General features: G+C 37.9%; 1 protein-coding gene across 1 annotated transcript in view; it reads left to right on the top strand.

Moving 5' to 3' along the window:
* Nucleotides 1-26,521, top strand: part of LOC134528098 (DNA-directed RNA polymerase III subunit RPC1) — an 88,243-nt gene that overhangs the window by 46,041 nt on the left and 15,681 nt on the right. The window contains exons 18-25 of the mRNA XM_063361360.1: nucleotides 403-571; nucleotides 3,496-3,662; nucleotides 4,370-4,487; nucleotides 12,246-12,375; nucleotides 12,700-12,818; nucleotides 13,630-13,777; nucleotides 18,949-19,133; nucleotides 21,113-21,281. Of these exons, the coding sequence (XP_063217430.1) occupies nucleotides 403-571; nucleotides 3,496-3,662; nucleotides 4,370-4,487; nucleotides 12,246-12,375; nucleotides 12,700-12,818; nucleotides 13,630-13,777; nucleotides 18,949-19,133; nucleotides 21,113-21,281 (1,205 nt within the window). The remainder of the gene's footprint in view (nucleotides 1-402; nucleotides 572-3,495; nucleotides 3,663-4,369; nucleotides 4,488-12,245; nucleotides 12,376-12,699; nucleotides 12,819-13,629; nucleotides 13,778-18,948; nucleotides 19,134-21,112; nucleotides 21,282-26,521) is intronic.

Below are 26,521 nucleotides of genomic sequence, written 5' to 3'. Positions count from 1 at the left end.
AATGTGTAATTTTTTTTGTAGAGCACTGGTATTACGCAGGAACACAGAATATTGGCTCACACTCATCTTGACTAACATTTTAAGTATGTAGTCAAATACTACACATACTTTTTATTGTATTTTATAAAGAGTGGAGTACAGATGTATTGAAGCAAACTGACAAAAAATATTTTGTCAGCATGTATGATGTTGCTGAGTTTTATTAATTTACATATTTTAAGTCTTAGCAAGAAAGAGAAAGGGAAATAATGAATGAGAGATGCAGAAGAGAAGAATGGAGACTATAAAGGGAATTGATGAATCAATACAATATGTATACTCTTAAAGACTGGTGTTGATACACATGTACAGTATTCAGTCAACAGTGAGGTTTTATGATGGTACCCTGTTGCGGTGTTGCAGGGAAGGATTGTCCAGTGGACTTCCAGCGTGTCCTGGACCACGTTAGGGCAAAGTGTCCTTCAAAAGATGAGGAGCCGTTGGACGGCCCCAGCATCAACAAGGCCGCCGAAGAAATTCTCAAGACCGAAAAGTTTTTTGGTTGCAGTGAGGAATTCAAGCTGGAACTAAGGTTTTACCTCTTTCTTTGATGAGATGATCTTTACTGTAGTATCAAGCTGTGAGATAATTATGTGTCTGATGTTATTTTTTTTGTAATATACCTATCATTCATTGTTAATGTGGGAATAGACTGGCCACCTTATCCCATTAGTTTCTGCTTTGTTTGTACTGTCTTTTATCGCATAATTCACACGTGCATAATCATAGCACCATTATTTTAAAGTGTTAAAATTTGGAGAAAAAAATTCTTGCATAAACGTTGCATGATGTTTTTGTTCCCGCTGTTAGATTCCGAGTGCTTTGTGTAAGTTGTTTTCCCGTATAAAACAATGTATTTTTCAGTTGAAATCTAATATTTATCTGGATATTACCGCTTACTTATTTAATTAAAAGAAATACAAAGTTGTCTGATGTGTAAATTTTGTTTTAAAGACTTTTCAAAGTTATAACCTATATCGGTTTGTCTTTGTTCCCGCTGTGTACTGCTTATAAAACTATAGCCAGCACTAGTTGACATCATTCATGTTTGGTTATGTTGATTCCCGTATAGAGTACGTGCAGGTAGTAGAATATCAATATTAAATAGCTCGCCAATTGTATGCAACGCGCGCGCTCTGTCTAGTGCCAAGTTAACTACATTGATAGCCCACATTCTTTCGTGATAAGTGTGTAGTATGACGATAGTTATGCATTAGTACCAGATCACATTTGAGTCATGGTTCCGTTTTTCTATTTAAAGTTGAACAAAATGTTTTTGTTGCATGACTTATTAATTTAAATTGTTTGGTGTGCTTTTGTATACTCTACTTTTTAAATAAACTTACTTTTAATGAATAGATTCTGTTTTTATGGATAACTTAACCTTACAATAAATGATTTTTTCAAATAAAAGTCATTTCCCTACTTTTCAAACTTGATTTTAATATTAACTGTGTGTGTGACGTTTATGCAATAAAACATGGTTTTTAAACAATTTATGCTAATGACTGGCTTACGTCTGTTTGACTAAAAACATTGGGATAAGTATTTTAACATTTAACAGCTCATTGTCTAAATGTTAACACAAAAAATTTTAAATTATGTTTTTAAATAATTTAGTCTATGTACTATTGTAGCACATGGCATGTTAAAAATGAGTAAAAATTTATACATAATTGTATCCTTATATGTCAGATTTTGTTATAGTTTTCTTAAGTCAGAATATGTTTGGTGAAGTTACACAAATTGCATGTCTTTTTTTTTATTTTTTATTAATATTAATAAAAAAATCAGTCATGGGGACTGTCTACAGAAGTGATAACTTAAAATTTGGTTTTTAAATGTTTAATATGAAATCATTTCAGTGACGCAAACCTATAAGTTTTGCCCCTACCCATAATAACTTTAAAACTAGAAGAAATGAAGTTTTTCATTGAAAGAATAAAAAATTATTAACTTAAATCTACAAATAATCAACATTATCTCTAATAAATCAATAACCTGACATTTGAAGAAATTCACATTTTAAATAGATAAACAAAAGAAAAAACATAACCTCAACTTAACTACCTACTAAAAAATATCCAATACTCGCAATATGTAACACACTAAATTTCCTTAGAAAATTAAGATAAAATAAAATTAAAAACTTGTATCTTTAAAAATAGAATAAATTAAGTTTTATCTTTGAAATATAAAAAATCTAACATGTCACGTGACCATGTCGATGACGACTTACATGAATTTACTTCCTATCCAAACCTTCCTATAGAAGTTTTCACTTCAAAAATTACAATCTCATCCAGAAACCTTGTATTGTTTTTGTTTTGAATACCTATAACTATTTATGATTCTATATATGTGGACAGCACAAAGATTTGTGGTCTCATTTCAAGATAGGCTAAAGTTCAAATAATTATCCCTTTGGACTCCTTGCAACATGTATAATTTGCCAGAGCCAGTTAAGGACTTTAGAGTCTATGCTATTGAGCCTATGGGTCACAGAAGCAGAAGATATTAATCAATCCTTACATGTTTTGTTATTTTATCTTAAATATTTATTAAAATAACTTTTTTTTTGCAGAAAATCCTTTATTTTAAAATGAAATTTCTTAACAGCTAGTAGTGCAATGACTTCTTATCAGAGTGTAACGAAAATTGCAATGCTCATGAATTGGGCTGCTTAATGTAGAAGGAGAAGGTGAATATTAAGCACCCAACTCTTTACTCTCAGGCAAGTGTTTTCGAAGCATAGCTCCAGTGCTGTATTATTCATTACGCTTCTGACACACTGCGACACACTCATCCTGCTGACTGCCGCTCCTCATGGACACAGCCAGCTGGAAACACAGCTTTAAACATGCTCAGGCTGTCTCCCAACTGCACATTTGTAGTCATTTTGATATCAAGCACGTTATGTACTTAACGGTTTACAGTGAAATATCATTAAAATGTACCTGAAAAACCCCTCTCTTTTGAACTTAATAATGAAGGTATGTACTTTATACTAACTATTACTAAATGTAAAACATCTTGTTGGGATCTGAAAAATATTTAATTGAAAGTGAGAAATCCTTTATAGTGAGGTTTCACTGTATCGTCTTTTAAGGTGGCTTCCTTCTTAAATATTTGAGCGCATTCAATGCTGCGGAACGCACCACGCCTATACTAATTACTCGCAAACAAGATCTGTAACAGTGGGGTATTATTACGTGATAAAAGACAAATTATAAATCTACTAATTTCATGTTGTACATTTTGACTGCGAATTAAGTAAACTGAGTAACCAGGCTCTGAATATGTGCTTTTTCGCCATTTTCACAATTTTTTTCTATGTAAATATATTATCGTTCATGTGAGTTATTCCGTTTCATAGTTCGAAGGGATGTTTAGTTTCACCTTTCGAAACTGAACTGGGGTGGGTTGTGACCGAGTGAATGGTCGCGTTGCCCCCAGGACGTTCACGGAGTCGTTTGCGAGCCGCCTGACAGGCCTGCGCAAGAGGTTCGGCCTGACCACCCTGCCGCCAGTGGCTCTGCAGGTGGAGCGGCTGACGGTCAGCCAGCTGGTGGAGTTCCTGCACACCTGCCGCGAGAAGTACATGAAGGCCAAGATCGAGCCAGGTGCGTGACCTGCTGTCATGAGTGTATAGCCGAAGCTCTAACGCCCTTCCTGGTTGCGAATGCGGCGTGATCCACATCCATACCCATGGGGGCCCCAGGGCGGTAGGGTCATTAGGCTAAGAGCGCTGGGTCAGAAAAGAAAAGGGGGGGGGGGGGGGAAACCCCTTGCACGGCATGTCATGAGGGATAACATTTCATGGTTTAATGTTTAGGCCAGTTTCTTTTCAAAACAGGAGGTTTGGTGTTATTGATTTTATGTTCGTAATTGTAAATCCTATTCATTCATAAATATAAGAGTATTATTAAAATATTTAACTTAAATTATTCTTAACAATGGTGTATACAGGTTACAAAAGCCACTTAATGTTTGCTATCATATTGAATTACCAATTTTGTAAATAATATAACCATTTGATTTTTTTGTGGCTTTTAAATAATAAAGACATGCAGAGTTTTTTGTACAAAACAGAAATAGTGTTATTTGTAGGTACTTGTACATATGATATATTTAATTTTCAAACTTTTTGAATGTAAATATAAATGTTTAAATAAATTGCATGATTGAAGCTAATTCCACAATATGTGTGCTAATTATAAAATCTTATATGATTATTTTGGGAAAAAATTGGTGCTAATGTTTTCAGCCCTTACTAAGGGCATATAATATTTATAAAATACGGTATATTACTTATTTTTGTTTCTGGAAGGAACCGCGGTCGGAGCACTGTCTGCCCAGAGTATAGGAGAGCCCGGCACCCAGATGACCTTGAAGACTTTCCACTTTGCGGGCGTCGCTTCCATGAACATCACCCAGGGAGTGCCCAGGTTGGTTCTTCAATTGTATTTCCGTTAAGAATGGTCTTCCATGTTAGTATATTTACCAGCTTATTAGCTGCGGCAGCATCACATATTAGATTTCACCATTATTGTTGTGTATTGTGGGCCGCGGGTAAGGTTGGCGGCAATGTTGTTGTTGTTGTTGTAGTTAGTAATGGAGGTTTGCGTGCACGAGTTGTAGATAAATATATGGACTGATACGTAACTAATTGTATGTAACGGGATGAAATAAATAGTCCACTAAAGTGGCGACGAGGATGGGATCCATTCGTGCATGTGTTGCCGGCCGGTGGCGTGAATGGTAATACAGTACACAGTAAACACCGATGGCGTGTTTTAGCTCATTTGGAGAGTTTGTGCCAGGGAAAGATGCCTGGAAGACGTATGCATAACGGTGGAACTATTACCTGGTGGCCAACAAGGTCACCGACAAAGAAGAGCAGAAGGCTATATTTTTCAGTGTGTGGCACGGAACTGTATAACCTGGTTTCGTCACTGGTGTCTCCAAAGGCTACGAGCGAGGTGGCGATATCCGAGATTTTGGACTTACTGTTGACACATTTCGAACCTAGACCGAGTGAGGTGGTGGAGTCTTTCAAGTTTCACAAGCGAGACCAACAAGAAGGTGAAAATATTGCAGAGTATGTAGCGGCTTTGCGGCGGCTGGCGGCACACTGCAATTTTACCGACCTCGAAAGGATGCTACGCGATCGTCTAGTGCGCGGGGTTCGCGTTATCTAAGGACAAGCTCACGTTCAAGGCGGCAGTGGACTTGGCGGTAGCGGCAGAGATAGCAAGACGGAATTTACGTGATATCCGGGGAACAGTGGGGAGTGAACTGGTTGGTGCAATGGGTGGTATATAGACAAACAGATGCCGGGAGACAAAATGTTTGTCAAGACACCAACTAGGAGTGATCCATCAGAAAGGCAGCCGTCATGCTGGAGATGTGCTGGGTCTCATAACCCCCACACATGTAGGCATCGGGGCACTGTGTGTAATTTTTGCTCCAAGAAAGGGCATTTAGAAAGGTCATGTATAACGAAAAGAAATAGCCATCAGGGTAAAGCACAAACGAGAGTAAGGGGCAACAGAGAGAGTGCCAATTACAGGGTAACTGGAGACAAGCAGTCATCGGATGATGACACCGCAACATACAGCTTATACAATGTTAACAGTAACCCCTTGAAAAGCCGCCCACCAATCAAAGTGGACGTGTGGTTAGATGGGCGTCAGTTGGAGATGGAAGTCAACATGGGGGCTGGCCACACTATTATTAGCAGTGATACATACAAACAGTTGTGGCCAGAGCAGCCGGAGCTACAAGCTGCAAATATGGTACTGCATACTTGGTCGCAAGAACGGTTGGGAGTTTTGGGATATATGAATGTACAAGTGCAAATGAAAACAGCATCAGCTAGGTTGACCCTGTTGGTGGCAAAGGGGGAAGGTCCAAGCTTGCTAGGGCGTAGCTGGTTGGAGCCTTTAGGAATTAGCGTAGAGGGGATCCATTATATTCATCAGGAACAAGTTACAAGAGTGGCCAATATTTCGTAAAAGCCGGCCAGTGAGATTTGCGTTGGCAGAGAAGGTCAGTGAAGAGATTGACCGGTTGGTGGAACGAGGGGTACTGGAACCCGTGACGTATTCAACATGGGCTACGCCTTTAGTGCCAGTACGGAAAACAGACGGATCAGTTCGACTCTGCGGTGACTACAAATGTACCGTCAATACGGTATGCAAGAAAAATTATTACCACCTTCCGACCACAAACGAGGCATTCTCGAACCTGGCAGGTGGGAGATTTTTCACAAAGTTAGACCTAGCTGAAGCATATTTGCAAGTTTCAGTGGATGAGGTGACGGCAGAACGTCTCACGGTGAACACGATGAAAGGACTGTTCAAGGTCAAACGGTTGCCTTTTGGAGTATGTGCTGTCCCGGCGATATTTCAGCGGTTAATGGTAACCTTATTGTCCAGGATACAAGGGGTAGTGGTGCTCTTGGATGACATATTGATTATAGGAGCAACAGAAGAGCAACATTGGGTACGGGTGCATCAAGTGCTAAGAAGAATTGAGGAAGCCGGTTTACGTCTTAACAAGTCAAAATGCATGTTTGCAGCCACAGCAGTGAAGTTCTTGGGGTACATGGTGGACAGCCAAGGGATACACCCGACAAGCGAGAAAGTGCGAGCAATACATGGGTCCCCAAACCGACAACAAGGAAGGAGCTACAGTCTTTTTTGGGGCTGTTAAATTTTTATGAGCGGTTTCTACCACAGAAAGCAGCCCTCTTGGAGCCCCTACACAGATTGCTCGACCAGGGGAAGGAATGGGAATGGACGCAAGCCCATCAACAGGCATTTGAGGCTGCAAAGAAACTTCTGCAGTCAGACGCGGTGCTGACCCACTATGATACCACAAAGCACATTATTCTAACCTGCGATGCCTCCGAACACGGCCTGGGGGCGGTGCTGGCCCATGAGACTGAAGAGGGGGAAGCACCAATAGCGTATGGATCTCGTACCCTTCATAAACCGGAGAGGAACTACGCACAGATAGACAAAGAGGCTTTGGCCATCATGTTCGGGGTGACCAAGTTTCGACAATATTTGGCAGCACGACCCTTTACGATTGTGACCGACCATAAACCACTCTTGCGGCTTCTGGACCCAAGTAAACAGACCCCGGACATACTGTCACCCCGCTTGCTGCGTTGGAGTCTCTGTTTTCCATGTATGATTACAGGTTAATATACAAACCAGGGACGAAGATTGGCCATGCGGATGCGTTGAGCAGATTTCCATTACCGGCACCGGAGACGCAGGTTCCAGCGGTGGGCGACGTGTTGATGTTGGAGGCGTTGCCAGAACCCCCAATTGATGCCACAAGGCTAGCTACCCTGACGGTGGTGGACCCGGTATTGAGGCTCGTGAAGAGAAACACAATGATAGGCTGGCCTGAGGACGGCGGGACAGACGAGCTGCGGCCCTATTGGAATCGGAGGGAGGAACTGTCATTATACAATGGATGTATATTATGGGGGAATCGGGTGGTGATACCAACGGTAGTACGGCGGAGCCTGCTGGCAATTGTGCATGCCAACCACGATGGAATAGTACGGTCTAAAGCAGTGGCTCGCAGTTATATTTGGTGGCCGCAAATGGATCAGGATATAGAAAGAGACGTTCGAGAGTGCACCGAATGCCAACAACTTCTAGCTAACCCCGCAAAGATAAAGGAGGTAAGCTGGCCCCCAGAAACAAAACCGTGGGCCAGGCTACACGTTGACTTTTTTGGGCCGTTTCAGGGGAAGATGTTCCTTCTGGTAGTGGATTCGTACTCCAAATGGCTGGAGGTGAAGATGGTAGCATCAGGGTCCTCCACAGCTGTGATTCGAGAGCTGAGAGAAATGTTTAGCTACCATGGGATACTGGAGTGCATCGTATCTGACAACGGTACGGCATTTGTCTCACAGGAGATAAAGAAGTTTGCGGCACGGAATGGCATCCGACTCGTTCAGGCAACACCATTCCACCCTTCCAGCAATGGGCAAGTGGAACGGATGGTGCAAACGATGAAGGGAAAGCTAAGAAAGTTGGGAGATGGGGATTGGCAAACGAGACTGACCAGGACCCTCTTTGCGCTTCGGACGACGCCATGTTCAGGATTACAGAAGACCCCGGTGGAACTGTTGATGGGGAGGACACTACATACAGCTCTGGACCAGTTTCACCCAAGGAGTCAACCAGTGGCCCATCAGCCGTCATCCCCAACCACAGAAGTATCAGAAGGGCGGCGGTTTCACACAGGAGAGCAGATACTGTTCCGTAACTACCGTGGAGGGGCGAAGTGGTTGCCAGGAGTAATAAGGGCGTCACAAGGACGGTGGATTTTTGAAGTGGCCGATGCATCGAGCAACAAATACAGGAGACATGTAGATCAGCTGTTACAACGTGTAGGACAGAGCCAGCACATACCGGTTCCTGGAGAACAGATACAGTTACCGATACATTCTAGAGGAGAGAGGAATGGAAGGAGAGATGAGGAAGAGAAGGAGCTGGAGAGGAAACAGAAAGGGAACCTGGTAGCGGGCCAACAGAGGGAGAGAACGCCAATGGAGGAGGACCATGGTGGGCAGCAGCAGGTGCAGCAAAGGGCAGAAGTGACACGGAGGGACTATCGTCAGGAAGGGGGTCATTCGTCAGGTTCGGACGAACAGGCTGCCCCGAGTCGTGAGCTCAACCAACCTACAAGCCCAGGGCCTAGTCCGTTTAGAGGTTTTGAACGAGAGGCTAGCAGTGAGCACAAGGGGGAACCAAGGGGACATGAGCAAAACACAACTCGCAGACGGAGGAGGCAACTACCAACAAAGCTGAAGGACTATGTGTTGAAGTAACCTAACAAGGGAGGAGTGTTGTGTATTGTGGGCCGCGGTGCAGGTTGGCGGCAATGTTGTTGTTGTAGTTAGTAATGGAGGTTTGCGTGCACGAGTTTTAGAGAAATATGTGGACTGATACGTAACTAATTGTATGTAACGGGATGAAATAAATAGTACACTAAAATTATTAAAATTGGAAAATAGTTTACCCTGTCAATTAAGATGATACTACACCAAAATCACTTTGCTGTCCATGTGCATAGGTTTTTTTTTATTATTATTTCTAAATTCAGACTATTTTTTGGAAATTTTTGGAACTCCATTCTTTGGAAGAAAAAAAGTTTATTAAATATAAAATAAACAATTTTAATTTTACATTTTTAGTAATAATTAATAATAGTGTGTGTGTGTGTTTTTTTTTTGTGTGCAGACAATTTTATTGTCTGTAATAATCTCATAGCTCTTATATATTCTTTACTTCATTGCAATGGTATTTCCTCTTCTCCTACACAAAGAGGTCATTGAAGAATACATTTTGTTTGTAAAGAAATAACCAATGATTCGATGATGCATCCTAATTTTTAGTCCTTAATTTCTCCCAAAAAAAAGTTTTCTTATGAGTCTGAAATGTAATTCAACTTGCAGATCAATATATCAGTGTCAATAATATTAGTGCAGTCAATCTCGTGAAGCCTATAAGAGCAATTTTATGTCCCAATAATTCACTCAAAAAGAGTATTATATTTAACAATGGCTTTTGTTACCCCAGCATTGTAAGTTACCCCGGAATGTCTCATGATGATTCTTTCATGGTAGTATAACTTAAGTACATATAAGCAATCTCAACATTATGTAATGGAGTAATGAGAGATTGTACTCTCACACCTTAAATTGGGTAAAAGTGTGTTGTAAATTATGATACGTACTCATTAATATTCATTACAAGGCTTACAATGCCGATAAGGAAGAGGCAAGGACTAGACGTAAGGGCTAGCCATAACATTATTAGTAAAGGAGGGAGGTGTAATCTGGCTACGTGTGTTTGTTTATGCATGTCAGCACCGGGACACTGGTCGGCCGCACAGAAATAAAAGTGACTCGAATGTATACCGATACATATCAAGCTTTTCTGTTGTTATATGTAATTGAGGTTTTAATTGCACAGTTAGATGCGTACAGGCGGTTTATCCGTGGGTTTTGGAGGTGGGGGGAAGGGGTGGGAGAGCATATCACTGCTTGTGTGGAAAACAAATACCACAGTACCACAATGGCACAAATCAACCACGAGCTTGATAGATGATAGATGAAAATATTTCGGAAAAGTATTGCGGTAAGGTAATATCTTTATCTGTCCTTCCATTTTATTTTGACAGCCCCTTAAACTTTTGGCTTTTTATATCGAAAATGTTTGTTCTTGATCAATAATACATTGTAGTGAATGTGAGTGTTAAATGCCTGGAAAGAATAATATTTTTGTATCTTAAAATATGGACTTGAAAACTGCTGTAATTTAAAATTTCATAAAGTCTTCTTCTAGAATAATGATTAGTAATCTAAAAAATAGAACTCATATCAATATTGAAAATATATTTAACCTTATTGTAAATTATTCATTACTAAACTGCTGAGCTACTTTCTTTGATCTTAAGTTCACCATTTCATAATAAAGGTGTTTTTTTTTTTTTTTTAAAAAAAAAGAAAGGAAGCTTTAATTAGAAGCAATGCTGTGGATAATTCAAAGTTCGGACATTCCGCTTTCATTAAGGTCATCAAGTGGCTTCATACCAAAACTTTTAATTATTTGTTTGTAATAAATAAATAATTTTAAATAGTTGATGTCCTAGAATGATGTGAAATTCGCACGGAAGTTCATTTTGAGCAGCTTCTCGCAGAAAAGTTAATATACTTTTTGTTTAGTTGAGACTTTATGTGTCAGTAGGTAGCAGTCTATTGACTTTATTGAAATAAATATTGATATGTTTGTTTGTTGTAGCTTGAAGAAATAAATTAAAACGGACCTACTGTTAGCGAGCTGCTAGCGTGAAGTCCACTTCAAAAACTATATTACTGTTTTACTGCAATAAGATGATTAGTTTTTCTGTTACAATATTAAATAATTTCACTATTTAAAACTTTTGTGAACAAAATGTCACCATTATTTTAAATGCCTGAGTTACGCATAATGTTATACTTAATACTCACGCTTAGTTATTCATATAAGAAGGTTAAAATCATTCTTAATGCAGTGCAAATTAATTTTATGAGAAAGGCATCTCAGGAATATCATCATACCCTAGCAGAGTAAATACGACCAATCTAGATGAAAACCTGAAGTGTAATCATTGAGTTGTGCGCGACCCGTCGTGGAAAATGAAATAACTGTGAAATGAGCAGGATTCGCAACTCATACCTTTAAATTGTATATTGTTAGTGAATCAAACTAGGTATATTGGAGGCTATGACATTGTCATAGTTAAGAATTTCTAAAAATTATTTTTATTAATGGTGTTACAGTACATCTACTTGTGTTACTTTAGGCACTAACTCAGTTTGTTTCTTTTTCCAGAGTAAATTATTATATGTCCAAATCATTTGTATGTAGAACAGAGTTATAATGAATTTGAACACATTTTGTCAGTTCAATATGTTGAAAATGATAGTTAACATAATATATATGCCATACTTTGAATATTGAAAGAAAAGTGTTTGTCCACCTCAGAAAATAAGTGCTTGTGGCACCCATGGCCTATATCAGACTTTAACAAGGCTGAAGTAGGGTGTTCCTCAATATGTTGTACCCAATTGAACACAATGATTATCAGCACTTAACCTGAATGTGGGTTGGTTTGTCACCACTGTTTCTTGTTTCGACATTATGTTTTAGTGTCTTGATGAATACCTAAAACTAGGCTTGATAAGTTACTTATTCTTTAATAAAACAATTTAATTAGATACAATCATATACTGATATGAACATTCTTTTGTAACAACTGTAGATCTTAAATAAAAGGTTCATTGTTGACAAATATATTACTATAGGTAAATTAGAGTAATAAAATAAATGTGTATTTGAGGGCACATTTTATTAGAAACTGTCTTAAACTCTAGGTTTTCATTACTAAACTATGATTATGGAGGTTCTTAACATTCTAGAATTGAGGCTTAAAGTTGTGACTATTCAGTGATACTGATGAATTTACATAATTTAAAATTATTTGATATAAAACTGTTTTGGAAGTGAATAATGGTTAATTTTTTTTAGCTTACTTACATCACAACAAAATGTTATAATACGGTACGTAGGTAACATGGTAGTGTTATCAAATTATAGTGCTTGGTGATCATTGTTTTGAATTTCGTTCAGGATCAAAGAAATAATCAATGCCAGCAAGCAAATCAGCACGCCGATAATCACGGCTCACCTGGAGGACGATACAGACGCAGAGTTTGCGCGCAGAGTTAAAGGTCGCATTGAAAAGACAACCCTTGGCGAGGTGAGACACTTGCTATCAACCTAATTGTGCTTATGGTGTTATTTTTAACATTTACAGCAAAAAAAAAAAAACATGACTGTGAAAGTTAGCAATATTGTTAGTAGGCTGCTGAAGAGATAGAATAGTATTTATTTATTTATTGGTATTCCATTGAGCCTTCTTTTGGTAGAAACCATAAGGCTATGGAACATGTCATTTACATATTTACAGTTGTACATATACATAAAGTTTTACATACACAGTTTTAAATACACACATCAGTTTTTGTTCAGTTTTCTAGTTCTTTCATTCTACTTATGTGTATGTGTTTTTTTTTCTTAACAGGTTTGTGAATACATTGAAGAGGTGTATCTTCCTGACGATAGTTTTCTCTTGTTGAAGTTGGATATTGAACGTATTCGTTTGCTGAAATTGGAAGTTGATGCTGATTCAATTCGTTACAGGTTTGCAAAGTGTATAATGTATGTTCTAATGGGAGGTTTTTGGGAGTGTAAATTTTTGGGTGGTTGTTAAATTCCTTAAAAATAACATTTTACATAATTAAAAACTAGTGATGGGTAAAATTCACATTTTCTTAAATTCAGATCTCAAATTTGAATCCCAGATAGTACCTCAAATATATCTCTCGAATTCGAATGTAGGTGTCAAAGGTTAAAAATAAAATAATGTACAGTAAATGAAAAATGTCATCAGCTATGGTGTTGAAATTTTCTACCCTGTAAAACGTTTCACAAACTAAGTGTCTAGAATCAATACTTTTTTATTTTATTTATATAATTACATATATAAAGTAGAATATCTTGGGGAATGATAAAAGGATAAGTATGAAAAAAATTTGACCTAGTAAACATCAGAGTTTATTATTTTTTAATTTACTTTATTTCCTATAATAGTTTTCTTCAAATATTTTTTTTTCCCTTCAAATATCAAATCCTTAGAATACTAAGGATTTGATGGTAGTTGAGGAAATGATTGGCCCATCCATACTAAAAGTTTTTATGGAGAGAGGTGGCACAGTGGACTCTCACTCCAGAAGACATAGGTTTGAACCCTAGTTCGAGCATCCTGACGTTGGTTTTCCAAAGTTGCCTGAAACTAAGTTCGTGCTAGGATTGTTCTTCATTATAGGACCTGGCTATTTCTTCCCCAATATCAATGTTCTGTGTAGTTGTGTCTCTCTTGACCTCCCTGCCAACTAGACATTAAGCCCAAAAATAAACTTAAAAGTCTTTGGTTTTTTCCCCCTTTGTTTAGTATCTGCACATCTCGCCTGAAGGTCAAGCCAAATCACATCACTGTGGTCAGTGATTCCATCATCACGGTGAAGCCCAGTCTGGCTCACGCCAGCATCAACTATGCTCTCCAGGCACTGAAGGAAAGTGTGCCCAAAGTTGTCATAAAGGTAATGTGGTTCATCGAAATATAATGACATCCTGTAAATTGTAACTGACACAAACCAGCAGCTAAGTACCATTTTTACTCGCATAAGCCTCACACTACTAATACTTAGATCATACATAACCTAAAATATTTGTTGAAGCATCAGACCAATTTTTTTTCAAAACCGATGCTTGTTCTGGACATAATTAAGGAAAATTATAAATTGTCTTTAAGGCTGTCACTTGCCTACGCATCTGTCTAAGGGGCCCAACGTTTGTTCTGGCATCGTAACACCCTACTTGCATACAGGCCTTGATGCAACCCGCCGCACAGCCACCTGCTCGCTACCCCTCTTATGCTTTTGAGAAGAGGGGTGAGCCAAGCGTACCAGAGGTGTGCAGACAGCCACTGGAGCCCTTCATCCCTCCACCGCCGATGCTTGCCCTATGCCCCTCTCCAGCCAGGATGGTATAAAAGGCCGCGCTTGGGCAATAAACACCAAGTGTTCCGGGGGCAACAAGCCCTACAGCACTCTTCGTGCCCCCTCTGCCGGCACCCACACTACCATGCGCCAGCGGCGTTCCAACGCCTGCCGCCACCTCCGTCACTCAGTCGTGAGTTAGAGCCAGTAACCTCTTAAGGCAAACCAGAGGGAGGCAGATGTATTACTTATTGCACTAAACACCCGCCATGGACTTTATGCCTTCTCTGTTCAGGAGGGCACACTACCTCTTTCACTGTCTATCTGTTAGATGTCTCTCGCACATGCTCTGAGGGTAATACGGCGTGGTGGCATGGGTTCCACCCAGCTAAGGGGTAGTTTCTCAGTGGTTGAAGTACCCTTGCAACATTGGGCAGCCGGGAAACAACCCACTGCAGATCCACTGCCAATAACCGCCACATCCCGAACGCTTGGGCAAGAGTGGAAGTACCCAGTGACATTGATCTGCCGAGAAAACAGGCATGCCTGAGGATGCAACTGCAGCACACCATTCCACCGCAAGCCTGGTTGGTTGGGCATCGGCAGCTACCAGCTGCCTTCAAACCACCTTTTTTTCTTCTACTCCGCATAGCCTTTTGCCCTACTACACAGATGGCAAACCAATGACACGCGTGCCAGTGGTGGCACGCTACAAAATAATTTGGGCACGTCAATAATTAAAGAATCCACGTACTTCATCACTAAAAGTAACAATGTACGAGCCTAATATAATATATTTAGCATCTAATTTGCAACAGCAGAAATCGCACAAACCTTTTCTTGTATGTAAATAAATATAAAATAGTAAACATTTTGATTGTTGTACAAATTTCAAGTTGCAAATAAAGAGCTTTTAAGTAGGGGTGTGCGGGAATAGGTTTTTGTACTGCGGGAAATTTTCGGGAAAAATAAATTATTCCCGCGGGAAACGGGACGGGATCGGGGGGGCGAAGCAAATTTTTAATTCTAATATGAGAAGATGGCCATTTAAACATTTCTTGCAAAGTTAGTTGTTTTTTGCTGCTATTTCTTTTGTCTGCTTCACTTGCCCTTTTTTCAGCGGCGAGTTAATATTTTTTAGCATCCTCAAATTCTTTTTTTATAGATGGATGTTTATTGAGATGTGTTAGTAATCCAGACGTGCTACCATGCTCGCATCTCAAAAAATTTTCCACACGAGAGACGCTTTGCCAGGAATTTACTGTCTGTCAGACGTTCGAAATACTTGCAAACACCTTTAGGTTTACAAGTAACAGGCTGATCGGTGGCGACCTCTATTATTTGTAGGCTGCTAGTTTGTTTTAATATACAACGGCATTGAAAATAGGAACAGATACTTTGCACAAGCCTTAATAACGTAACGTCAGTCGACAAAGCCCGCCAAACTAAAAAACTTTTTTTTCTCTCAAAGCCAAATCATAGATGTTTAGATACTCGTGAGCAGTGGTGTAAAACTACATACGTGATTTCATATTTTTCAAAGTGCCAATACAGTTCTCTACATCGCCACTGCTATCATGTAATGAGAACGGTTATGCTTTGTTGTGTAACGCAAGTCTAGTATTTCTTATATCTTTGGCGAAAAGGTTGGATTGCGCATGTGTTTTGTTTGTGTCTAAGGACACACAGTGGTTTTAGGTTAAGTATTCTATGGTGACGGCAATAACGTTATATAACCGACTATTTACGTATCTTGCAAATTTGTACCCTTGAAGAAATATATTTATGAACGCATACAATATTTAAGGTACTTCATGTACGTTTTTTTATTTTTATATTCCAATTAGATATGTGTAAACGATTATCATTCACTGCACACCACAGCTCTCGCTACGATCGGCATACATTTAAAATATGTTTTGTGTTTAAATAGTACGGAAACCCTTCAAAAATGTACGAATCCATAACAAATATTGTTGTAAAAACAGTTTGAATTGATAAAACACATTTTCACGTGATTAGTAAACATTTGTAAATTTTTAAACAATTTCCCGAAAAATTTGGGAGTAATAAAATTCCCGCCCGGCATTTCGGGAAGCCTATTTTCTCGTCTTTTTTCCCGAAGCGTCGGGATCCCACACACCCCTACTTTTAAGTTAATAGTTGCTAGATTTCTTTTATCCATTATCATCATCATCATCATCATCATCATCATCATCATCACTAAGTCAAGATTATTTGATGGCACATAATATACACATTTCCTCCCCCCCCCCCCCCCTCATAAAAATGGCATGTTCACCAATAAAGGTACGCCATCCCTGCTAAGGGGTGAGTAATTAGGTGGGAAGCCCTCCTAGCCTGAGGATCGCGAACATCGCGCCACACTGTACCCGGCGGCATGGGCCGCCACTTGACCATGCGCCACCAGTCGTGCCCACACCACACACACCAGTCCTGTAGAGAGGTCCAACCTTGTCTGAGAAGCCTCTTGCCCTGAGACCACAGCCGCCACACACGCGAAGGGAGTGGGAAAGGTTGACAAGGTTTTGTCTAAAAGCAAATAGCATATTTTTTTCTGATACTGACGTCTTCAGGCATTATCTGTGAGTACAGTGATTCATGTATCCACGGAAATCGGAAAACGAAATTCAATATCCGACGGAACAATATTTTGTTGTTTACCAAATTGACATTTGTTTAAAGTCCCAAATGAAGGTAAACACTTTCCTGAAATATTTAATGGAAACTGAAAGGCGCCATCTTGGCTTCAATGGTTTTAGGCCATAAGAAATATTGTCGTGCATCTTTTTAAATTAAGCCTCACTAAAGCATAGTGATTAATTTGCCCGAAGTTAATAGTGACAGGGTGTTTTCTCTAATTTACCCATTAAAATTTTTTTATATTAATATTAGTTATTTTTTATGTTGCTCAAAATGATTGGCTAACAAATTCATTGGTTGGCCATCATGGAATTCTCAGATAACATAAATTTTAACGTCGGTAGTCTACACAAACCAAACTTGGTCCTAAAAAAATTCATAAACAGAACGTGTATCAGAATATTTAAAATTGAATTGCGATTTAAATAATAATTGTATAATGTATTAATTTTTGTCATTCATTATTTCATTGTTATTACTACATGTGCGACCGTAACTTGTGATGAAAGTCGGCATTATTGTTGTATTACTAAGTAACAGATTTCTCGGTAAAGTTATTTAAAAAAAACAAGATCCATATTTAGTCTAGATCCTAAATGTGCTTTATTTTATTTTTTAGCATATTCCGAGAATACATATGTGATTTATGCCTTATTTAATGCCAATATAGCGACAATGCATCCATGTTCATGAATATAAAGTAAGTTTTTCCAAATCAGTACATGCTTCATAATTTTTTTTATATAGTAACGAATTAAAAGTACAATACAGTAGAACCTCGTTAATCCGTGATGCGCTAATTCGGGAATAGAATAATCCGGGACGATTTAAAAGAGAAAAAAGAGTAGTAAAAATTGTCAGCGCTTAAAATTAACGTCACGCGGGCCGGCAGCCGACAAACACTGCAAGCCATGGGCTGCCAAACTCTGCAACGCTGTTTGTACCGACCCTTTGTGTCGCCCCCTTTCAGCTGTCACTTTTGTCACTCTTTAAACTTGAGGGGGATGGCCTGACTTCTGCTTCCCGTCTCCCTTTGTTTGTTTCCGCCCGCCAACGCACGGCAGGCGCCTGGCGAGTGACGTGTCTGGCTGGCATTCGGCTGTACGAGGGGGGGGGGGGGGGTGCAAGATCAGCACGATCTTATCTTTCTCTCTTCGGCTGTTGTAAATGACAGTGAACTAATGGCTAGGCAGTGCTGTATTTTTTTAAGCCGAGACACTAATTCGAAGACGGCCGGCCCTTACCGTGAACCGCCTTAACCCAGCTGCTCGCCGGTGTCTGAGAAGCTTGACAAGACCTTCCGGGCTTTTAATCGCTAGTCCGTGAAATTTGGTAATCCATGATTATCTCGGTCCTGGCCATCACGTATTAAAGAGGTTCTACTGTACCTCAATAGGATGTGTTCCAAGGAAAACGTAAACAGGCCAAGTAAATTGTAATCATTTAAGTTTTTAAAGTACTACATTTACATCAATATTTTTCCTCGAATACCAAATCTTTTCCCTCGAATTTCGAATCTTTCGAATACTAGAGATTCGGTGGGATTCGAGGATTCGACCGGCCCATCCCTATAGAAAACCAAACAGTCCAAATCTCTTAATTAATTGGTTTTGATGGTGAGAGAGAAGGAGTGCAGATTAACTTGGTGTCTACATATATCCGGTGAACCAATTTCAGGATGATTAAATAAAAAAAATTTCATCTTGATTTCATTATATTATAGAGTAAGCAAAATAAAATATAATATCTAATAAATCTACTTTTCGCAGTAACATGTGTATTTTTTATGTTAGTAAGTATGTTAAAACCGTTAAAGATAATTTACACATAGTTTAAGTTGAAAAGTGCAACCTTTTATATTTAAAGGTTGGACCTCAAACAAAAGTGAGACATTAAAAAAAAATTTCATTTGCAAAATGCCGCTGGAAATTTTAGTTTTGTGACTTTGATCAACAGTACTTTGTATTGCGAAACATTTCCTGAACTTCTGTACCAGTAAACACCCTGATTACGGAATCAAAAATACAGCGTAGTACGTATTCCCACATTTCCAGATGTCAGTGTGAGTCTGTGGTGTTGAGAACACAGTGCACTTGTCTGTTGGCCAGGGACTCCCAACGGTTAGCCGTGCGGTGATCCACAACGACGAGTCCAAGGGCAAGATCAAGTACAAGCTGTTTGTGGAAGGAGACAACCTGCGGGAAGTCATGGCCACACGGGGTGTTAAAGGCACCAAAACAACTTCCAACAACACCTACGAAGTATTCACGACCCTTGGTATTGAGGCTGCGAGGTAAGAATAAATGTTATATACTGTTATTTCTTTACAGCTTTGTATGTTGAGCAATGGTATACGGTTGCACCATTTTGCTTTAGTTGCTAAAAGTTTGGTATTTAAGGGGCCCGCCTAGTCAGGAGTGTATTAGTGTTAGTGAGACGGTTTGATAAGTGTGACGTTTGCTGGTGCTTCTAGCGTGGTATTGCCTCTAAGCGCAGGGCCTTGAATTGATGCTCAGTCTTCTCATTGTGCTTAGGGCAACTATGTATGTTAATTGAGTTGTAACCTGGACACCCTTGCATACTCTTCCTGCTCACCACACAGAGATTGTAGTTTGGGGATGGAGACAGACTTGTTGTTATTGTTGAAATCTTTCACAAGTCCATAAAAGTTGAACCTGATGGCCTTGATGATGTGTTTGATGATTTCTACAAAACTTTACCTGGACACATTAATCTCAATATTTGTCTCAGTATCACATTGCAATGTTTCAGCATTTAATTTATTTTATATATATTAAGTTTGGGTGTATACATTTATTTAATATGTTTCTAATAGAAATTGATGGTATTTTTTAAATTCTAACATTTTATTAATTTTTTTGTTTTTGCTGGAATGAAATATCTTAAAACATAATATTTTTGAAATGTATGCCAACACTTTTAACAGTTGGTCTTGACACATTTAGTGTTGACCGTGTGATCGGGGTGGCATCGAGATTTCACTGTAGACATGCCAAACAATATTCCAAAATAATGACCATCACACAGTCCTAGCAGATGCTGCAGTAAAAGTTGAAATATGTGGAATAAAAGCACATACAGTAGAGCACCCCTCAACCGGAATCATTGGGGGGAGGTCTATTCCGGTTATGGGAAAATTCCGGGTAAGGGGAGTTGCGGTAGGGCCGGCCTCCGGGCCGGTTGAATGACCTTCATTCAAGCAAGCTGGCAGGCACGTGTTTCTTATCTCTGTGGGTGGGTGCGTGCGTGAGCGAAGAGGACGGTGAAGAGGGTTCGGGGGAGGTAGTACGACTACAGCTGCAGTGTTGTGTTACTTCTGTGTTGACGTGCTAGTGATTCACACTTCCTGGAGAGTGTATAGTCACTGCCACGCACAGTTTATGTTTCACATACACATAAGCATCTCGTTTAAAAACACAGAGATAGTGAAATACAGGTAAATGTAGACTGTTTAACCATATATTAACGTATAAATATGTACATAATACATATTTGTACACTAAATTATTGTCTACAAACTGAAAGCATCACACGTTGGAAGTAAATGTTACTTGCTATCACGTGTGTCAGCGTGTATAGTGAGTGGGAGTCGGTGTACATACTCTCGGGCCGGACAGAATTATCCGTTTACTTGACATAGTGAAACAATATAACTACTTATAGCATAAACATCTTTATAGTAATTCACGTCCGATGCGAAAACCAGCTGTGTATTTACGCAATGCGCGGAAAAGACTGGCTATAATTAGCTCTCTGAAAGACGTGTGCACGTGCACGCCTACAAGACATGTACAGTCAGGCAAAAGCAAAAACGCCTCGTTCCAGTGCGGAAATGTTTTTTGAGATGTTTTGTGATGTTTTAATTTTTTTTTTTTTGAAAATTAGTTCCGGATATCGGGAGTTCCGTTTGTGGAAATTACGGTTGAGAGGTGCTCTACTGTATAATCAATTAGATAAATCTATTAAAGCATTATGTTTGGAAGTTATGCAATAAAGAACAAAATTTTAACCCCACAAAATTCTGTACAAATGAGATTAGGCCAAAATTAAATTTTTCAACAGTGGAAAACTTGGGGGACATTGTCACAAACTGTTGGGTTTTTTTAGGGCACTCCTTTTTTCCACCAATTTTTTATATCACTGCTCCATCTCACCTCTCAATGACCTTAATGATGTGTGAAATTTCAAACCCTAATACATTCATTCATTTTCTGCAGATGTTTTGGATTAATTGGATCCATGTGCTTGCAGAGCTACCATCATGTCGGAAATCAAGTTGGTGATGGAGAACCATGGGATGAGCATTGACCGCCGCCACCCCATGCTCGTGGCTGACCTAATGACGAGCAGAGGCGAAGTCCTGGGCATCACCCGTCACGGCCTGTCCAAGATGAAGGAATCTGTGCTTAACCTGGCATCTGTAAGTGTCTGTAACTCGTAACGTGTGTGTAAATACCATACAACTTTAAAATTACATGCTGGCTAAGTTTGGTTTTAGAAACTGATATAGTGAAAAATTTTCAATCAGAATTCTATAACTGTACAATTTAATTTTGCTGCTATCACAGCAGAGTACAGTAAAGCCCCATTGTTATGACCCCATTTATTACGACCACTTTCCTTTTTCTAGGAGACACGAAAAATTTGTGTTGAAAAGTGAAAAATTTTAATATAATCCGCTGAAAAATTTTTTAAAGCACTTTGCGCTGTGTTTCCCTTGGTGAGCGCTGTACTGCACTTGCTGCAGTGTACATCCCTCCCCCTTACTAACCCACCCACTTCTCATGCCACAGATCATGGTTCTGTGATGCTGCATGTCTTCCACTGGCCACCCGGCAGCCAACCATTTTGATGTTTGTTTTTGGACATGCTACCCTCCCAGTTAGTTTCTGTTATTACGACTTGGATTTGCGTAGTTTTGGATTTCTTGGTTTTAATTATTGCTTGTACGTATTATGTTGTTAAATAATTTACAAACTACAGTAAAACACCGTTTTAACGAACTTCATTAGAGCGAACAATTCATTACTACGAACTATGCCTTTGGTCCCGTCAGACGTCCATATAACATAACGTAAAAAAATTTCACTAGTACGAATTTTCTCGTTCAAATTTTTTAAATATTCTATAAATATTCATTTGAACGAACAATTTCTGCCCGGCACGGTAAACGACAAATGGATAAAATCGTCGCCATTCACCCACAAACTGCCATCTTATTTATTTTGATACGCGCCATAGATGACTGCAATGGACTAGTGTTGAAATTAATGCACAAAACTAGTGTAGCGACTAAAGCGCTGCATTGTGGTGTTCGCTGACATTACTCTTTGTTCTATGCTCGCACGACGTGTTTAACCGATGCGAAGTGCTACATCATAAAGTATTGCTACACACACATCTCTGGTCGTTTTCTTGTTTATTGTTTGAGAAACGTGCGGTAGCCTACAACCATAGAAAAGAGAGGGAGGTATAGAATGGAAAGTGGAAGGCTAGCTGCCGCAACAGTGTTTGCAGCGCGCCAAGCGGGTGTGCACAGAACTAGGCTAAAAAAAATCGGCGCGGGTTATTCAAACCTCAGCCAGAAGCGGGATATTTGAAATACTTCTTAACTCAACTAACCTACATTTTAGTACTAGTAAACTCCTGAATATACGGTGGCGGATTAACTGATAATTATATTATAATTATAATATTATAATTCTTAAAAAAATTTCTTTTAAAAATTAACTTTTAGAAATTTTTTTTACAATTATTTTATTTTTTTAATGTACACATATTGCAGCATCTCGGACACAATCGGCGCATTTACGAGGCGATTTAGTAGAAATAAACAGGACAAAACAATTTAAAAACTAAAACTTTCCAAAAAAAAAATCAATTGCCTGAACATTGTCTGTGTTTAGTGAATTGTGCACAAATTGCAGCATGGTTACGTTTTCGGACACTATTGTATTAATAATCTGCAATTTTGTAAAAATTAAAAACAAAAAATTGAACCATTACTTTTTTTTTAACTTATTTTTATACGTATTTTGTGAAGTGTATGCAAATTTTGTAACAGCAATGAATTCTGACACATATCTCATTTATGGGCAGCCATCTTCTAAAAAAACATTGAGAGAAAAATAATTTTTCCTCAATTATTTTGTATTATCCTCGTCATGGATAATCGGGAGTCTACTTTAGTATGATTGTATGTATATCTTTGCCTGTAATTAACAAAATTCATGCAAAATTTTTCTATAAAGTATAGATGCACATTTTGTGTACAATATTTTGATGAATAAATTGTTAAACATTTATATAGAACACTTCATTTGGTGTATAATTAAAGTAAATAAGTGAATTTTTAATTTTAAATTTTTTTTAAAAAATCTACTTAAATTGTATATAAATTTATGTAATTTTATTATGAAAAAATATATATATATTTACTTGAGTGAACAGAATATAAATATATTAGGATATATATATGTATATATGTAATGTACTTTATATATAAATTGTGGGAGTGCAAAAATTGTGTTAAATTCACACAGCAGCACATGAAAAATAAATTACTGCAATAATCACATGTTAATGGTGCATTTCTGTATTCCTAATGCTTTTATTAGAACATGTTGTGAATTAACAGTTTAGTAATTAGACCAAACTAAAAATTAAATTAAATAAATTTTAAAAATAAATAACCTGAACCAACCTGGAGTATTAGGTTCTTTTTAATGCATACAGACATACATGATCTACAATTATATATGTACTTACCTTGAGACATTCCTATCATTGGGTGGGAGGTGGAAAATGAAAAGTCTTACATTCCTTCTAAAGAAAATATTTTTAAGAACATTTGTGGCATGGGATATAATTTGAAAACTTGCAAGTACTCATTGCATTTTTAATTTAGTTTCCCCCCCCCCCCCCAAAAAGTAGTTTTTTGGGGTTATCTACGGTTAATTTAATAATAAATTGATGCCTAACCATCATCCCATTCAAATAGAATATTTTAAAAATAATAATTTGGCCAGTATATAAATGCAAATGGTAGCTGAAAAAAAACATTAAATTACTAATTTCCATTACTTAATACAGGTAAGTATTTGTTATTCACCTCCATCCACTTTGATTCTGTAAATTACTATCCAAATTTTTTAGTCTGACCGAACACTTTAAATTAATGTGGGACCAATACTAACAGTAAAAATTAAGTACTGTTTCTCAATAAATCTTACACAAACACACACATTTTTACTGCAAGTGATACTTAGGTAGTTCCTGCGTTTCTTTTTGGTTTTCAAAACTATTTCAATATTTTTTACAACGCAACAATTGAATGGCAATTAATGGAATAAGATTCAGCATTAGTGATATGGACAATGTTACTGTTTTTTTATTACATTGAATTAAATAATTATCAATTCAGAGAATGTGAACATAGTACCAGACGTATTTTGCTGCCTTTTCCTCTTTTTGCTGTGTTTTGCAGGGATTTTCAACTTACAAAATGTTAAATATACCAGTGGAAAATACTTCAGTAACAATTATATACAGAGAGGTTGCATTTAGGTGATGACAAAACTATATTACTTCTAATAAAGTCTTACATCCCTACAAAGGCAATTACCATACGGGGAAGAAATACATGATTATATCTTAATAATATAGGAACATTTTAATATGCACAGGGACAAATAAATAATAAATGTACTTCTGTAAGAAAAATTTATTTTTATTAATAATTTTACTATACAATATTAACATTATATTTCAAGCATTATTAATTAAGGTAATTGAAAACCAATACATATTAATTTTTTTTAATACACAAGTCAATCCTGTAAAATCTTGTCCCACCTAGCTGTTATCTTTTCAATTCCCTTGTAGACAGAACCTAATATAGCCAAGATAAAAACATACATTTACAAACAGAGTGACCTTCGGTCTATATGAATGGCCGGGTTCACTTTTGCTTGTACCTTTTAAAGACTAGGCAAGTGTAAGCCCATGTAACTCCACAATGAAATCTAAGAGTGGGACGCTATAGCAGGGAAAATGAGAGTCCTGAAAATGTGTGGACTAGCATCACATGCCAAAATACAGGATCATCCCACTAGGGATTGCAACTGGGATTCCCTTGGCATGAGGCAAACGCTCAGGCCACTGGCCCATCATAGTCACAAACAATTAGAAATATATCGTACAAATAATGTTATCCTGAATTTAGGTACAACTGTATAAAAATTTACTATAAATCCATGCAGAACACAACTATTGTCATATATTTTATAAAGACCTGTATTACACAGCAGTATTTTAAAATCAATTGTTAAGTTCACTATACAATCATCCATCCTATTTACATGAATTAGCAACATAAGCTAGGATGAGCTTTTAACATATAGTTTCTAGCCATTATTTAGATATGTGTCCATCTGTCATTAAAAATACATTATACATAATGAATAAAGAAAATACTCTTATAATAAATTGACAGTATGGAAAAAGTCACTTTAATACATTAAAAATAACTAACTATATTGCTGTATTTTATACCACATGACACATTTCAACATTTCTACACACAAATACAGCAGTCACAACAGACTCTCATTCCGACATTCTGCATTCAATGACAGACTCAATATCAACAAATACCAAGTCACAACACATTGTCATTCTGAAGTACGTAACTTATAAGTACCCAGTAACCATTAATGAGTGAGCGAGGGTCACATCACTATTTATTTTTTGTGTCGTGATTTCAAAAATTTCACACGTGCCAAATTTTTTATAGGATCTTTAAGTTTGGGAGCAGCATACTTTCCAGTCAAAATTCTATTAACAGTATTGCACCAAGAATGAATACAAAATTTTATCACTGTATCACAGACACATGAGTGTAAATTATGAATACTACACTTAGAAAGCAATTCTGTTTTCAACATCACTTTTCTAAAAATCCTTGTCTTAATATCATTCTCATGGCAAATATGTGGTAAATTTGTATCAACTGCTCTGAAAAGAGTTTTGCAAATGTCTGTGAAAAATGAGTTAGGGCGAGACAGTGATTTAGGGTTGTACGACCGTGCAGTGATAATGTCATCATTAGGTGAAGAAGTATCTGTACATAAAATTTCTCTACAAGTTTTACAACCTTTGATTTTTTTTAGAACTGTCCTAGCAATATAACCACTGACATATACATTTGTTGAGTTACACAAATGAGAAATCGGTGTACACTCTTTTGAGATTTTGTCATCAAATATAGAATGTTCTTGAGATGGTGACTCAGAACGTGCTTCTGTAGTTTCTTCTTGGTGTGCACACAGAAGGTTCTTCAATGAATTCAAAGCTCCTACACTGTCATCTTCTTCGCAATTTGCGTTCACAGAATGAATGGACACAAAGTTATTCAGCAAAATGCTTTTCAGTGAAGTTTTGAAGTTGGAACATGTGGGGTTAACATTCCTGATGCCATGGCTGCGGATGGTACCAAAAAGGTTTTCCAATGGATCCTGATTGAAATTACGGTTTGCCAAAAACTTGAAGCCAACATTTCGAAGTTTTTCCCAAAGGTATTTAAGTCCTTTCAGAGTCACTATCCAATTTTTGACTGATGGTGGTGTTTCCTCTTTCTTTGTCTGTTCATTAACAAACCGA

Source organism: Bacillus rossius, chromosome 1, assembly GCF_032445375.1.
Source record: "Bacillus rossius redtenbacheri isolate Brsri chromosome 1, Brsri_v3, whole genome shotgun sequence".
Taxonomy (NCBI): domain Eukaryota; kingdom Metazoa; phylum Arthropoda; class Insecta; order Phasmatodea; family Bacillidae; genus Bacillus; species Bacillus rossius.
Note: the sequence above shows the minus strand (reverse complement) of the source record. Positions and strands in the feature narration are given on the sequence as shown.